The sequence below is a fragment of the Ambystoma mexicanum genome, chromosome 4q, assembly GCF_040938575.1.
Source record: "Ambystoma mexicanum isolate Mex_15411 chromosome 4q, UKY_AmexF1_1, whole genome shotgun sequence".
In the NCBI taxonomy this organism is placed as follows: domain Eukaryota; kingdom Metazoa; phylum Chordata; class Amphibia; order Caudata; family Ambystomatidae; genus Ambystoma; species Ambystoma mexicanum.
Window position 1 is genome coordinate 1006415789 of NC_090928.1, and position 13206 is coordinate 1006428994.

Genomic DNA, 13206 nt, shown 5'->3' on the forward strand with positions numbered 1-13206 from the left:
CAGCTTCCTCGAATCTGCACGCCTCCCCGACAGAACGACCTGAAAGAGGAAGATAGAGGCAACATTCAAGAAAGCAGTAGAGACATTTACAAATTACGAACTGCTCAAAAGGCTTACCTGGCTGGTTGCCACTCGGCTGGCACCACTCCAGACATTCCACTTGCGCTGAAGAACACTGCGACCTACAAGGAAGGAAAACACAGGTTACCAAAGGCAAGACTTTGGTGCGCTGCGCAGAGCGCTTACTTACCGCATCATAGCACTCTTAATGCGCCATCATTTACCAGCGGGGCTCAACCAAGCCAGTTTGCCGCGCTGAAGCTCTGCATACCTAAGGGACAAAAAAGAGACATTTTTAAACAAAGAAAGGGATGCAGGATAGAAACAAATCTAAAGAACAGAATGGGACCTACCTGAACAATATCAAATGGGCTGGCGTCAGTGAAGTAACTGGACCACACTCGCCCAAGAAAGACAATGCGCCCCTGCAAAGAAGGCAGGTCGGAGAGCACGCCTAATTCTACCACAAGGCAGAACCTTCCCTGCAGACCACATCAGGGCAAAGCTGAGAAGCATACCAGCGAGTAACCCGGCTGGGTGGCATCCCTGTGGATACAGGAGAGTGTAACAGAGGGGGAGGAAGCACATCCATCCACCATTGCAGCCTGGGCTGCTGTGTCTGGTGAGAAGCCCCTCCTGTTGCAGACCTTCATCAGCAGGCCTGCTACCTCGTCATCAGATGATGCTGCAAAATCTTATATGGAAGGCATACTAAGGGACATGGTGGGGGAACCAGCAATGAGTAATCCGGATCCTCTGGAGCTACTTGAGTTTCTTGAGGCGGCTGAATCTGATGAGGAGAGCAGGAGACCCTTGGCTTGACAGTGGAGGGTCCTGCATCATTGGGAGGCATCTGTGTAGGAATCATTGACTTCTCCCATCAAGGGGATAGTACTCTCACTGCAACAGGTCCAGCCTTTGGCATCTGGCTTGGTAGGCCATGCACACATGGGGGATATGTGCGTGCCAGACGATTGCAGTGGGCAAGTGTCCAACAGGGTGAGGTCCTGAAGGAGATGGGCAGCGACATTCATCATCTGTCCAAAAATGTCATGTCTTCAAACGCTACACACACTGCTGAAATCTACCTATTGTGGAAGGAGAGGAGGGAGGACATGCAAAATTTGAGGCAAGATATTTGTGAGGAGGGATCCACCTTGAGGCAATCCCTGTATGACAAGTTGTTTATCCTCAAGGGACATCCATCTGCAAGAGTTGGCCACTTTCCAGCAATCCCTGGATGAGGAGATGTTGGTCTCAAACAAAATGTGCCACCATGACATGAATGCCTTGAGACAATGTCTACATGATGAGAGGTTAACCTCAAGGACATTCACCTCGAAGAGATGGTAGTATTGTGGGAAAATCTCAACATGCAGTTGGGGACCTCAAGGGTCTGCATGTATGCTGACATGTTTTCCATCATCAGGACTTGGTTGCTATTTGAGCACTCATGCATGCATCCATCTCACGAGTGGCCCAAGCCAATGAGGAACAGACTTTGGCTATGCATGGTTACAGTGCCCAATCCCTGGATCCTCCACAGGATGGGGGATTTAATTGACCCCTGCAGGTGATGTCATTGGCCATGTCCCCACACATCCCTCTCCTGCTGCCACTACAACCCCTACTGCATGCAAACTGGTGTCCATAAGCCTGTGGATGGAGTGTGGATTTCTCTAATTATTTTGTTTTTCCATCCAAGTTGGACAATTACTTTCTGCTTTACTTCTCCTGGCACAGCCATAGTGCTCTATATGGCAGTGTCTGTGCTACTGGCACACGATTTAGTGGGGGGACTGTACATTCTGACATGTTCATTTAAGTAAACTGATGTAGTCATATTGATTGCAACTGGCTGCCACATACAATGGACATTCTTTTCAACAATGTGTATGATATGTGCAGTTAGTCAGACAGACTCCTTTAGCTATTCCTATCAAATGTCCAATGTCATTTCAGATCTCTTAGCACATCCAGCACCCACACTCCCTGAGAAAACACCCTGAGCCATATATTCCAATCCAAGTCCCCATTCCCTCTGCTGGACACTGGCCCTCCTAGCTCAAATGAGAAGGCCCAGTGTTAGGTGGAGGTAGTGAAGGATTCACAGCACATCAGCAGTACCATCAGGTAAGGTTGTGCACTGTCATGCATTAGCATGGTCGTTGATCTATGTATTACAATGGTGGCATAATATGGCAAACAAAGGGTTCAGCATTATTATGTCAATCTGGTGATATATGGTTGATGTTCAATGTCACCAAATATGGGAGTTATCCCACATCATCAGGTTTGGACATGTGCATTTGATCAGCTATGCATGTGCTATGTATTATTGGTTACACCTCAGTTAGATGCTGCTCCAGATTTGTATGTGCACATGATTTCATTGATGGGTGATATTGCTTATTTGTTATGTGGCATTTCATTTTCACTCCTGTCATGTCGGCCATGCATGCTATTGGCTAATATATGTCATGTCAAGTACGCACTCCATTATCCATAAGCATGGAATGCATCTGACTCCCACAATCCATATAAGAGGATGATCCAGATATATTCAGCCCTATGTGTGATCCTGACAAGCGTGCATGTAGATGAAGAGTGAGGAATGCTGTGCATTGCTGGAGAAGTGTGTAATGTTGCTGCTGTATTGCCATTTATGGGAAAAAAGAACTGTTGATAGCGATGGGTGTGAGACTATTCATTATTTTGATATATGTGTGTATTTCGTGAGGGGCAACATTACTTTCTTGAAATTACAGAGAATATCTTCATGATAGGGAAAGGGACATATTGAGGGTAGCACAGACATGCATGAGGATGGAGGTGCCTAGTGTATGCCCATCAAGGGATGCACTACCAACCAGGGGAGGTAACAGGGATGCAGTCACAATGTCTCATGTAGGGTGGTGAGTGGAAGATGTGTAGAGCCAGGTGCCATGGGTTGTCTGTCTTGACCTTGCAGAGAAGGCTCAAATGCTCTTCCAGGAACTGTGATAGTGAGTGTTTGGGGGAGGAAGTATAAGTATATTCAGACATAGGTTGAAAAGGCATGTCTGCTGGATCTGGCATGAATGTACCACCAGAGATGCAGTCTACTGCTGTCCTCACTGCTGTTGTCTTTTGGGCCTACAGAGATGCTGAGCTTCTAGTTGAGAAATCTTATGGATTGCAGGCTAATGGCCTTGTATAAGATGCAGCAAGAATTGACAGTAATCAAGGCTTTTAATGTGGAACAGTGCAGGGCCATTTGTGCAATGTTCATGTGGCCTCATTTGCCAGGTCCATTGATGTTTAGTGCATCTGCATGGTGTAGAAGGGGTATAAGGGTATTGAAATGAAGGGATTATGTAGAGGTCTGGCACACACCCAGGTGGGAGGGCAACCTGGGAAACTTGGCCGGGCAGAGTAATGTTACAACTCTTTGAAATTTTGATTGTGGGTTATTAGAACTTTACCCACTCTTCCTGCCTCATCATCCCATTCACAATCTTCGTAGAGTAGCATGCTGGGCCTGGTGCAAGAGTGTTATTTATATGTCACCAGACATTTTAGGCTAAGTAGTGCACATCCGTGTGATACCTCCCAATGGCAGGAAGAACACAAAGAAATTGCAGCCTGCCTTCCATGAGTCCTTGGCGACTTAAGTACTACCTGCTGCTTGCCAATGCTTTTGGGTCCATTCAAGGTGACTTGATGCTAGGCATTGAAGGTGAGCAAAGTAGCACTGGCAACAGGGATGTCTTACACACCATCTGACACAGAGTAGTAGCCACCCTATGACACAGACTCAGGATGGAGTGTTTGTCTCCACCCTTGCAGGAGGACACACGTGGTGGAGGCGAGTGGAGGTGAGCAGGACCAGCAGCAATGGTGCTGGGTGACGGACCTGGCATCAAGGTGGCACTGATGTGGGCGTGAAACTGAGTGGTCAATGGCATGGCACATGGGGTGGATTTGGGCGCACCAAAGATGTGTGAAGGAGGTTGTGGACCACAGGGGGGGGGCTGAAAGGCTGAGGGAGGAGAGATGTGCAGCAGCTAGGTCCTCTGGTGTTAAGCAGGTGGATGTAAAAGTGCAGATGGGGGATGAGAGCAAGGGGTGGATGTTGCAGGGAAGACTCAGGTAGGAGTGGGATGGGTGAAGGATAGGGGAACACATGGAGGGGCAAGACCAAGGTGGTGCATTGTGGGTGAAAAGGAGGCGAAGGGGAAAAGGAACAGTGTGCAAACAGTGACCAAGAACTTGTTCTGTGTAAGTAGTTGACCAACATGGCCCTCAGTGTACCTTTGTGGTTGCACTTGATGCAAATGACTGAGGGGAACATATGGAATGGAGACATTGGCTAGCAATATTTGTATGGTTGGGCCTGGTGCATGGAAACCTGTATTTCCACTTGAGATGTGTGTGGCTGTGGCCTGTGCACTTAATGATAAGGATGTTGATGGAGTATCAGTAGGGTGACCAGATTTTTTTTTAAACGGGACAGGCCATAGACATAGAAGTAGGACCAAAGTAAATACAAATAAAGCTGTAGTCCTACTTCTATGTCGCTGGCCTGGTGCGGGGGAGCAGGTGTGCTCACAGGTACACTCCTCTCATTGAAGGAGAGTGCTGGGGAGGGGTAGTGGGAGGAAATGGGGGCACCCCCCCATTCATACAGGAACAGTCGCGCTGGGAACCCATTTGGGGATTTCGGAATTGGGTCCCGGCAAAAACCGTGACCGTAGCCACCCAACCATGCAAACTCGGGATGGGGTTTCTAAAAAGAAAAATCTCCTGGGACACCTGGAAGGAGGGTCATTTCCCCGGACTGTGGCGGGAAAACAGGGATGTCTGGTCACCCTACGTATCAGTGCATTTTGAATGTTTTGGGGACTATTTGCCAATCCAAGACACACATTCTTAGGGCGTTGTTATGGGTGAGCTGGAGTTGTCAGATTTCATCATTGAAGGCCATCAAAGATGTGGGATTAGTGCATGTGTTCCACACGGGTTGTAATTTATGTGAAGTAGGTTTGTACTAGCTGGTTGTGTGTGTCCAGCCCTCTTGGCCTGCTAAAGGAACGGGTGGTACCTGTGGAGGAGGGTGCAACACTTCCTGCCCCATCTACTGCTATGCCACAATGTGTGGCAATATCACACATGATACAACATGCCACAATGATTTTGCATAGTAAAGGTGGTGCACAAAGCAATACGCCCCTGAGAGGTCAAGGGAGCGTAAGCGTGACTTAAGCACTCCAAAAGTGCAATCCAGGAGGTAGGTACTGTCACCTTTAAAAGAGTAAATGGTAATTTTATAACATGCTATATCATTTATCAGGTTTCTTTGTTGCATGTGACTGCTTGTGTGTGTGCCTGTGCGTGCGTGATGGTTGATACATACCAATGAGTCATGTGTTGTGATAGGTTCACATTGCCAGGGTCCGGTTTATAGGGGTATGATGCAAGATGTAGCTATTATGCGTAAATACAAGGTAATTCGAAGTCACATTCATGATGTGACCCTTGACATCACAGATCACCTGCACACTTACCGAATGCCAAGTTTTCCTATAACAAAAATTGTGCTCAGTGTCTCAGGGGCGGAGGGGTTGCAACATTGCATGGGTACAGTCTATGGTTCCCAGGAACAGGGAAAGTGTGCGACTGCTTACAATTCCTGGCACACTCTTTGACTTGCTTGCAGAGTCGGTAGCATGTCAATGTGCCTATGCACACGTGCTAGGATGCAGGGCAAGACCTGGTGAAGGCACCTTGATTGTGTGGGTTATGATGCTCCCCCAACAATGGCTGTAGTACGTTACAATGATCCAGTGGCCAGGAAGTGTAAGGTTGATAGAACTTTCACCATAGGTGTCACAGTCTGTGAGCACATGGTGGGTGATGCCAGGTTTTTTTCCCACTCCCTAAGTTTAGGATGACAATGGGGGGGAGCAGTATGTTCCATACACGTCCTCAGCTGGCCCCCCAAATATTTCTGTTTGGGCATGGAAGATTCTGGCCCTCCTCTTTCTTCTTCCATGTAGTAATATTAGTCCTAGCAATGCGCGATGCAGCATTGTGGCAATCGATTTTTCGGTTGAATTGCATTGTGCTTTTTATACGTTGCATTTCATTAAGCATGTGTGCCCTGTGCTGGTTGACAGTGAGATCTTTCTCCATTGAAGTCTGTGCGAAAGCGCTATTGATTTCTGTAAACACGATTTACTTAGCCCTTGAGCGGCCATGTTTGTGGGTAGCAGTGTATCTCTTTCCCTATGCACATGTTATTCATTATTTTACTCTTTTAATGAGTACTTTTGCATGTTCCGGCCCCTTCATCTTTGCGCTGGCCCTTCCTTCATGCTGATTTCAAGCCCATGCATAAGGCAAATTGGGAAGGGCCAGAACAAATTCTGATCTGTGAATCGGCAAGAGTTGTTTTGCACGGCACATAATGCACCTTTTTCGCAACCAAGTCACTTAGCGCTACGCAAAACATTTAGTAAATTAGGGCCATAGAGTTCAAGCAACTTTATAAGTTTCGATAATGTAGCTACTTATTCCTTAAAGGGAGCTCCTTGGAAAGGTGATGTTGTGTCAATGAGTATTATATGAATGCACACCTTCTCCTATGATATAGAGGCAGTGCGCGGGTCTGGTAGGAAAGATACAGACAGATCAGATGCACCATAGGGAACCAAGCCACACCCCACTGATGAGGTCCAGCAAGGTTGAAATATGTCTGGGGTTGCTTGTATTTCCGTGCAAAGAGGATGTAGCCCAGCATTAGTGGCAGCACCAGACCGATTTGCATATGGCTCGTCTCCTTCTTTAAGGGTGCTAATGGGCAAAAAAACAATGGTGTAGAATGCTGCCAAGAAAACTGCCAGTGGTTAAGATTAATTCAAAACTTTTTACTCATGACTTATTTGAATGCACACATTACTGTGCAATATGGAGGCAGCTGGAAGGTCTAGCAGAGAATTAGGGACGTCATTTCACCAAAATGCCATAGGGTAGTGGAAGTGACATCACACGACTCCTGACCTTTGATGACATCACAGGAAGTGATGTCAATTGACTGCATCCCCCAGTGACATCACAGGAAGTGATGGAACACGACCTTTCAGCTCTTGACAAAACAGGAAGTTGCATCACATAGCATTGTTTATATGTACACTGCGAAAAATAAGGTTACCATATTACTGTAAAGTGATACACATTTCATACAAAAATGGATCACCATATGTATCATTTATATCTGTGCGTATAGGGCGATATTACCATATCACTGTGAATGCGAGCAGACGTCCAAGGCTAAACGATAATGATGTGCCATTGTATAGCACTTACACTTAAGTGCTTCACATACAACAAATATTCATACAATATCACCCACCCTGTGTTGGTACTCCTTTATCAATCTCGGCAGGATGAAAAGCTGTGTTGACCTTGCCGGGAGTCAAATCTGCAACCTGCAGATCACACACACACATTTCAGCAGCGAGCGCTCAACCTACTGAACTATCTTACCGGCTGTAGCTATCAGAAAACCAGCCACTCCAGAAACAAAGAGCCACATGCTGCTGGCTACAGCCCAGGAGCCGCAATTTCTTTTTAAAACAATAACAACAAAAAACATTTCTCTTTTTCTTTTTAGGGGTAGCAAGGGAGACCACAGGAGTAGCAAGGAAGACCTGAGGGGTGTGACCCCTAAATGACGTCTCTGAAGAGAATATAAATACAGTTCTGCTTCATTTTCTTAATTCCCCCACCCTTAAAATGCTAACAAGTACGCTGAACAGACAACTACTTAGGAAGGTGCAACCACAGCACAATAATTCTAATTGAAAACGTATGACAGTTTCCCATAATTGGAAAATCACTTCTCAAACTTGGCATCGATTTTCACGCTACTCTAGTGACACCAGAAACATAGCAGATTGAGCCTGTCAACAGGCTGTATGAAGATTATCAGGCGCCTATTTCTTCTGCTAAAAGACTACACACAAAGGCTCCAATTCAGAGTTTCCCATCGAGATCACCCACCTTTCCAACACCTACCAAATGACAGTGGAGGGTGCTGATTGAACCTCAGTAACTGTGGGCCAATCGAGAGCTTCCTGCAATCTTAGCTTCATCGGTTACACTGGGCGTGGGGCGGAGGAGCTGTGGCGGATCAAACCTGCTCAGAACGGATTGGTGCCACACTTGCCCACTTCTCAGGGCTTTGACACCGTAGTGGTTCTGGTGAATTTCTGCACATGTGGCACAGGTATAAAAGGGGCAAAGGACCGGACCTCTAGCTTCCCCCAAACAGAGAAAGAAGGGTCAACGGAAGCTACCTTTCTAGGCAACATGGGCAATTCTAGGCATTCCTCAGCCGCCATGATGTCCGTTCATCTCCAGCCAATTTACGAGTTCAGTAGCACAGATGTTTTCATGAATCTGCTTTTGGTTACAATAGTGCAATTATTTAGAATTTAAGTGGAGCGTTTAATGGGGATGTTTGACCAAGCGAATGTCTCCTGCCATACCATTGGCATTAAGTAAACGAAGAGTAGGCGATTGGATAATGTTTTACAGTCACGCAGAGTGAAACAACCTACAGAAAACACTTTTTTTAGGCTTGTGCAGAACAAGTTATTCAGCTGCAAGCATACTTGAGCCATACGTCAAATTGTGAACCGTTTTTTTGCATAAATTGATCATGCATACAGACTGGATTTAGTGCAATTCTCACGCAGCTGTAGATCGCGTGATTAAATTCACCATCGTGCTCCGGAAGTGCGTCAGAGTTTTCTGAGGAATTACCATTAGACTCGCTGTTTGCATGATGCAGGCCCCCAGCAAGCAGCAGCTACTTTGACTGGATTCACTTCCTTGTCATCGAGCGAGCACAGTTGTGAGACATTTCATGAAGGGGTAGGTAGTGTGAGAAATGCATCTTACCTGGCGGGTCCCATTCTATGAATATTGAATGTGGTCCCATCACTGTAACGTTATATGGGCCTGAGATGTTCTTCGGCGTTAGTAAAGGGGTTTGAATCACATACATCTTGCTGGCAGTAAGTCCACCACCTGTCGCAGCTTCCAACTGATATGCATATCTGCACACACAAAGGAAAGAAGAGCACACAACTTCAGAATCAATAAGTACACGGGATGAAATCCCGCCACATAAATATAGAAAACACATAGCACGTGTGTTCTGCTCAGATGATTCTGCAGCTAGAATTCAGTCGATCCAAAATCGGATTGTGATGGTTTTTGGACAACCTTTCCTCTGCTGGCAAATTGTATAACACCCCCATTTTGAAAGTTTACCACTGCCAAGTTAGCAAAAAAAATTATGTTTTTTTAAAAGTTTTTTTTATAAAAGCAAATCGATTTTTCTTAAACAAAGAAGTGGTTTGATTCTGTAAATCAATCTATTTATGACATATATTACTGATTCTTAGTACAAGTTAGACTTTTTGGCACACAAACAAATCGATTTTCTATAAAATAAGCTATTCACTATGGGTTAATGATACTATGAAAAACACTTGTTAATTTACAATTTTGCACATTTACACAAGAAGTAAATAAAAACCTTTGTCCAGACTTCCCTTAAACTGCATATTATTCTACTAATACTGCTTCTCGGCAAGATAGCCTATTGGCAACGTGCTCCCTTTGGAAGCAAAAAGACACGAAGCAATACAGGTTCGAGCCCGGGGTCCACACTTAGGTATTACCTCACTAACCTATGATAACGTTATAACTAACCTGTATCCCATATCAATGTTGTTCTGGCGCTCAGACTAGAATTATTAGCAGCGTTTGGACAATGCATGAATCCAGGTTCTCCCAAGCTAATGAAGGTCAGTTATTCACTACATTTTACATGTGCAAACACTAGTAAGAAACACACATGCAGCCAACGACAACTAGGACCTCACCTGCACCTGCAGATGAGTGGAATCGAGATCAAACTAAATGCAGCTATATTATTTAAAATGGGACCCCCAGAAAACAGAATTTCTGATATCAATGGAGCGATATGAGGACGCCTTCTCTTGCTTTTTAGAAGATTTGCGCAAGCTATGGCCTAATTCTGACCAAGGAGTTCAAATATAAAAGTCTTGCAATGATGCACAACATCACTACTGTATATTGCACCTAATACCTACTTTTGCCAAAAAAGGAAGCACATATAAATAGGCACCACGATACATGTGCACCCCTTATTTTAACAAGTAGGGTGTATGGCGAATGTTTCAATACTATTAATTTCAAATACTGCCCTTTTTCGCACCGTAAACATGCTAAGTGGCAGTATCAGGCAAGTAACGGGAATTGAAAAGCACACTTTTGGAATGAGTAAGGTCCACAATTCATGCTTTGCATATCTGTTGTTGCTGTTATTGTACCGCAAAAGGGTATACAACTTCTGACATTCTCAGACATTTTTTATAGGCTGTGTGTCAGCAGCATTTCCATTATTTGCTGAATTTGGAGTCAAATACCGAAAATTGTGCAAATCCTTATAGTTAAAAAGATTATATTAGCAACATTGTCTGCACCATTTGTAGCATGGTATAATGTGCATAGGTCCATTCGTCCATCACTGTTAAAGCCTAATAGAGATGCCCTGAAACGTCATAATGAAACATGCATATTTAGGACCGTAAAAGCAATTTCTGAGCCGACATCAATGGCCAGCGATAATCAGATGGTGAACTACCACTGATGGTAAACTTTCTTAGATTGGGGTGCTAACTTCCTTCAGAAAACCTGTAATAGACGAGAGTGAAGAATACATGCTCAAGACTTTAAAATCCAACATAAGGGAGTGGTGACAAAGTCTAATCATGCTCAAGCCACAGTCAGGCACGAGACACATTCACCCAGGATTATTTTGAGGTCGATAACAGGTTGAACTTTATTACACGTTTGTACTACTCCGTGTTGTATTCTTTCACACATGCATGCATGCAATAATGGTGAATCAACTTTATTCTCTATCTCCACACTAGCTTGCTTCCCCTTTTTCCCTTTCCCCTTCCCTCCCCAGCTCTTAGCAGGCGTTAAAAACCAACCCGCTAAGGGACCTTGGTGCTAATTACAGCACCGCAAATTTGGGGTACCGTAATTAGCACCTTCCCCATTCCCATTATGCCCTATGGGCAAAAATGGGAATGGGGAAGGGCAATGGTGGAAGGGTGAATTACCGCCCCGCCAACCTTGGAATAGGGCGGTAATTCCCCTTTCCACCAAGGCGGTGCTGGTATTTTACCGGCATGGACCAAGGTGCTACTAGCACCTTGGTCCACCGCCTACCGTGTAATGAGGCCCTTTGTGTGTTGTGAAGGTCGTTATGGGTCTCAAGGTGGGGTCAATAACCAGCTGGTGGTACCCTTGGTTCAGATCTAACTTCGAGAACCGGGTGGCCTGTTTGAGTCTTACCAGCATGTCCTCGATGTTAGGCCCAGGATGTCTCTGGATTGCGGTATTAGGAATCCTCATGTCTATGCAGAGATGTAGGCATCCATCTGACTTGGGAACTACCAGCAACAGGGTCACCCATGGGGTGGGTCCATCGACTCTTTTGATAATTTCACTGTCCAGCAGTAGTTGTAGTTCGTGTGTCACTCTGGCCTGGAGATGACATCTTATTCTCGGAGGGTGTTGCGGTACAGGCCATACCGTGGGGTCAATATGGAGCCGGATGACAGTGTCCTTTAGCATGCCTATGCCCTTGAATAGGTTAGGGAACATCTTTTTCAGTTCATCGATGTCTAACGCTCTTTGAGATAGGATCTGTAGGGTCTGGGTCTGTGGTGGGAGACCCTGCCTCGTCTCGGACTGGTCATACTGAATATTGATGAGCTGTAAAGTGGTGGCCATTTTGTATCTGAGGAGATATCTTCCGGTAACACAGGACTTTGTATGACGTGAATGATGACAGGAACACGTCGTCCTCCATGTACCAGGTCACAGGAGAATTGGCCTTTGGATTGTAGTGGAAAGGTCGCTCCCCACTGGAAGATGCGATCCTGGGACAGTTGTAGTGGGTAGGTGTCCCCCATGGTCTCATATGTCTTTTCATTCATCATATTCTCAGTGGCTCCTGTATCAATGAGGAATGGGCTATGGAGTCCAATGTGTACCGTCACTTACGGGGCTGTGCTATCATCGTAGGTCGCATATATGAGCCAGACCCTGCTGTACCTGTCATATTCGTAGTATGGCTCTGTGCCTGGTGGCTCATCTTCTACCGGAGGATTTTCTTATAGGTCATCTGTAGAGAATCCTCGTCCGGGTCTTTGTTCTTCCACCTGGCATGGTTGTGTGCGGAAGAGGTGCTCTGGTGTTTCGAAGATTCTGCCAGGCGTATCGACTTGTAGATTTTCTACAACTCATATGAACCCAGGGTGTGTTGAGTACATTGCTGTGGTTCTGTTGAGGTTGGTCCTCACACTGTCTCTCTCTGGGTATGGCCGTGGGTTCGGTGACCTCGTTAGACCTGAAAAGTATGTATAATATGTTGCCCAGAAGGGAATCGCATCATGTGACAAACATCGCAATCCGAGTCCATTTTGTGAAATGCTGGTCATTTTCTTTTTTGTAACGCTTTGCAAATATATTCTATGCTTTAGATATGCATACGGTGCGAGGCCATGGCTTAAACTCTGAAATGCTAACGCAGACATGAATGTCGAACTATGCAGAAATACATTGTTTTCCCTCTCACTAATTCCTTGAAGTCGAGCAGAAGCCACGTCTAATCAGTATTTCAGGTGCCGGTTTGTCTTGCAAGCACTGTTGTAAAAGGCAGTTAAACATGAATTATATTCTCCTAGCAGTGCTCCTTCATGGAGGATGGTATTTTCTGCTTCAGAACTATCTGACCCTTAGCTCATGAGCTGTAACAAACAGATAACGTAGTATGGAATGTTTCTCTGCTAAGAACAAAGATATCCTTACCGAGCTAGAGCTCCATGTTCCTCATAACTGAAAGTTGTCTCTGCTGCCTTTGCTAGAATAACTGTTTAGACTGAATGAAGACTTGTCATAACGTGTCATAATTGTCAATCACGGAACCCTAGCCTGTATGACATGTATGAGGGCGGGTTGAATTGCTTTAACAAAGGATGATGTATGCAT

General features: G+C 45.4%; 1 protein-coding gene across 1 annotated transcript in view; it reads right to left on the bottom strand.

Annotated features, from left to right (window-relative positions):
• USH2A (usherin) overlaps nucleotides 1–13206 on the bottom strand; it is a 4817015-nt gene that overhangs the window by 864436 nt on the left and 3939373 nt on the right. Inside the window, exon 58 of the mRNA XM_069608572.1 lies at nucleotides 9007–9164. Coding sequence (XP_069464673.1) covers nucleotides 9007–9164 — 158 coding nt within the window. The remainder of the gene's footprint in view (nucleotides 1–9006; nucleotides 9165–13206) is intronic.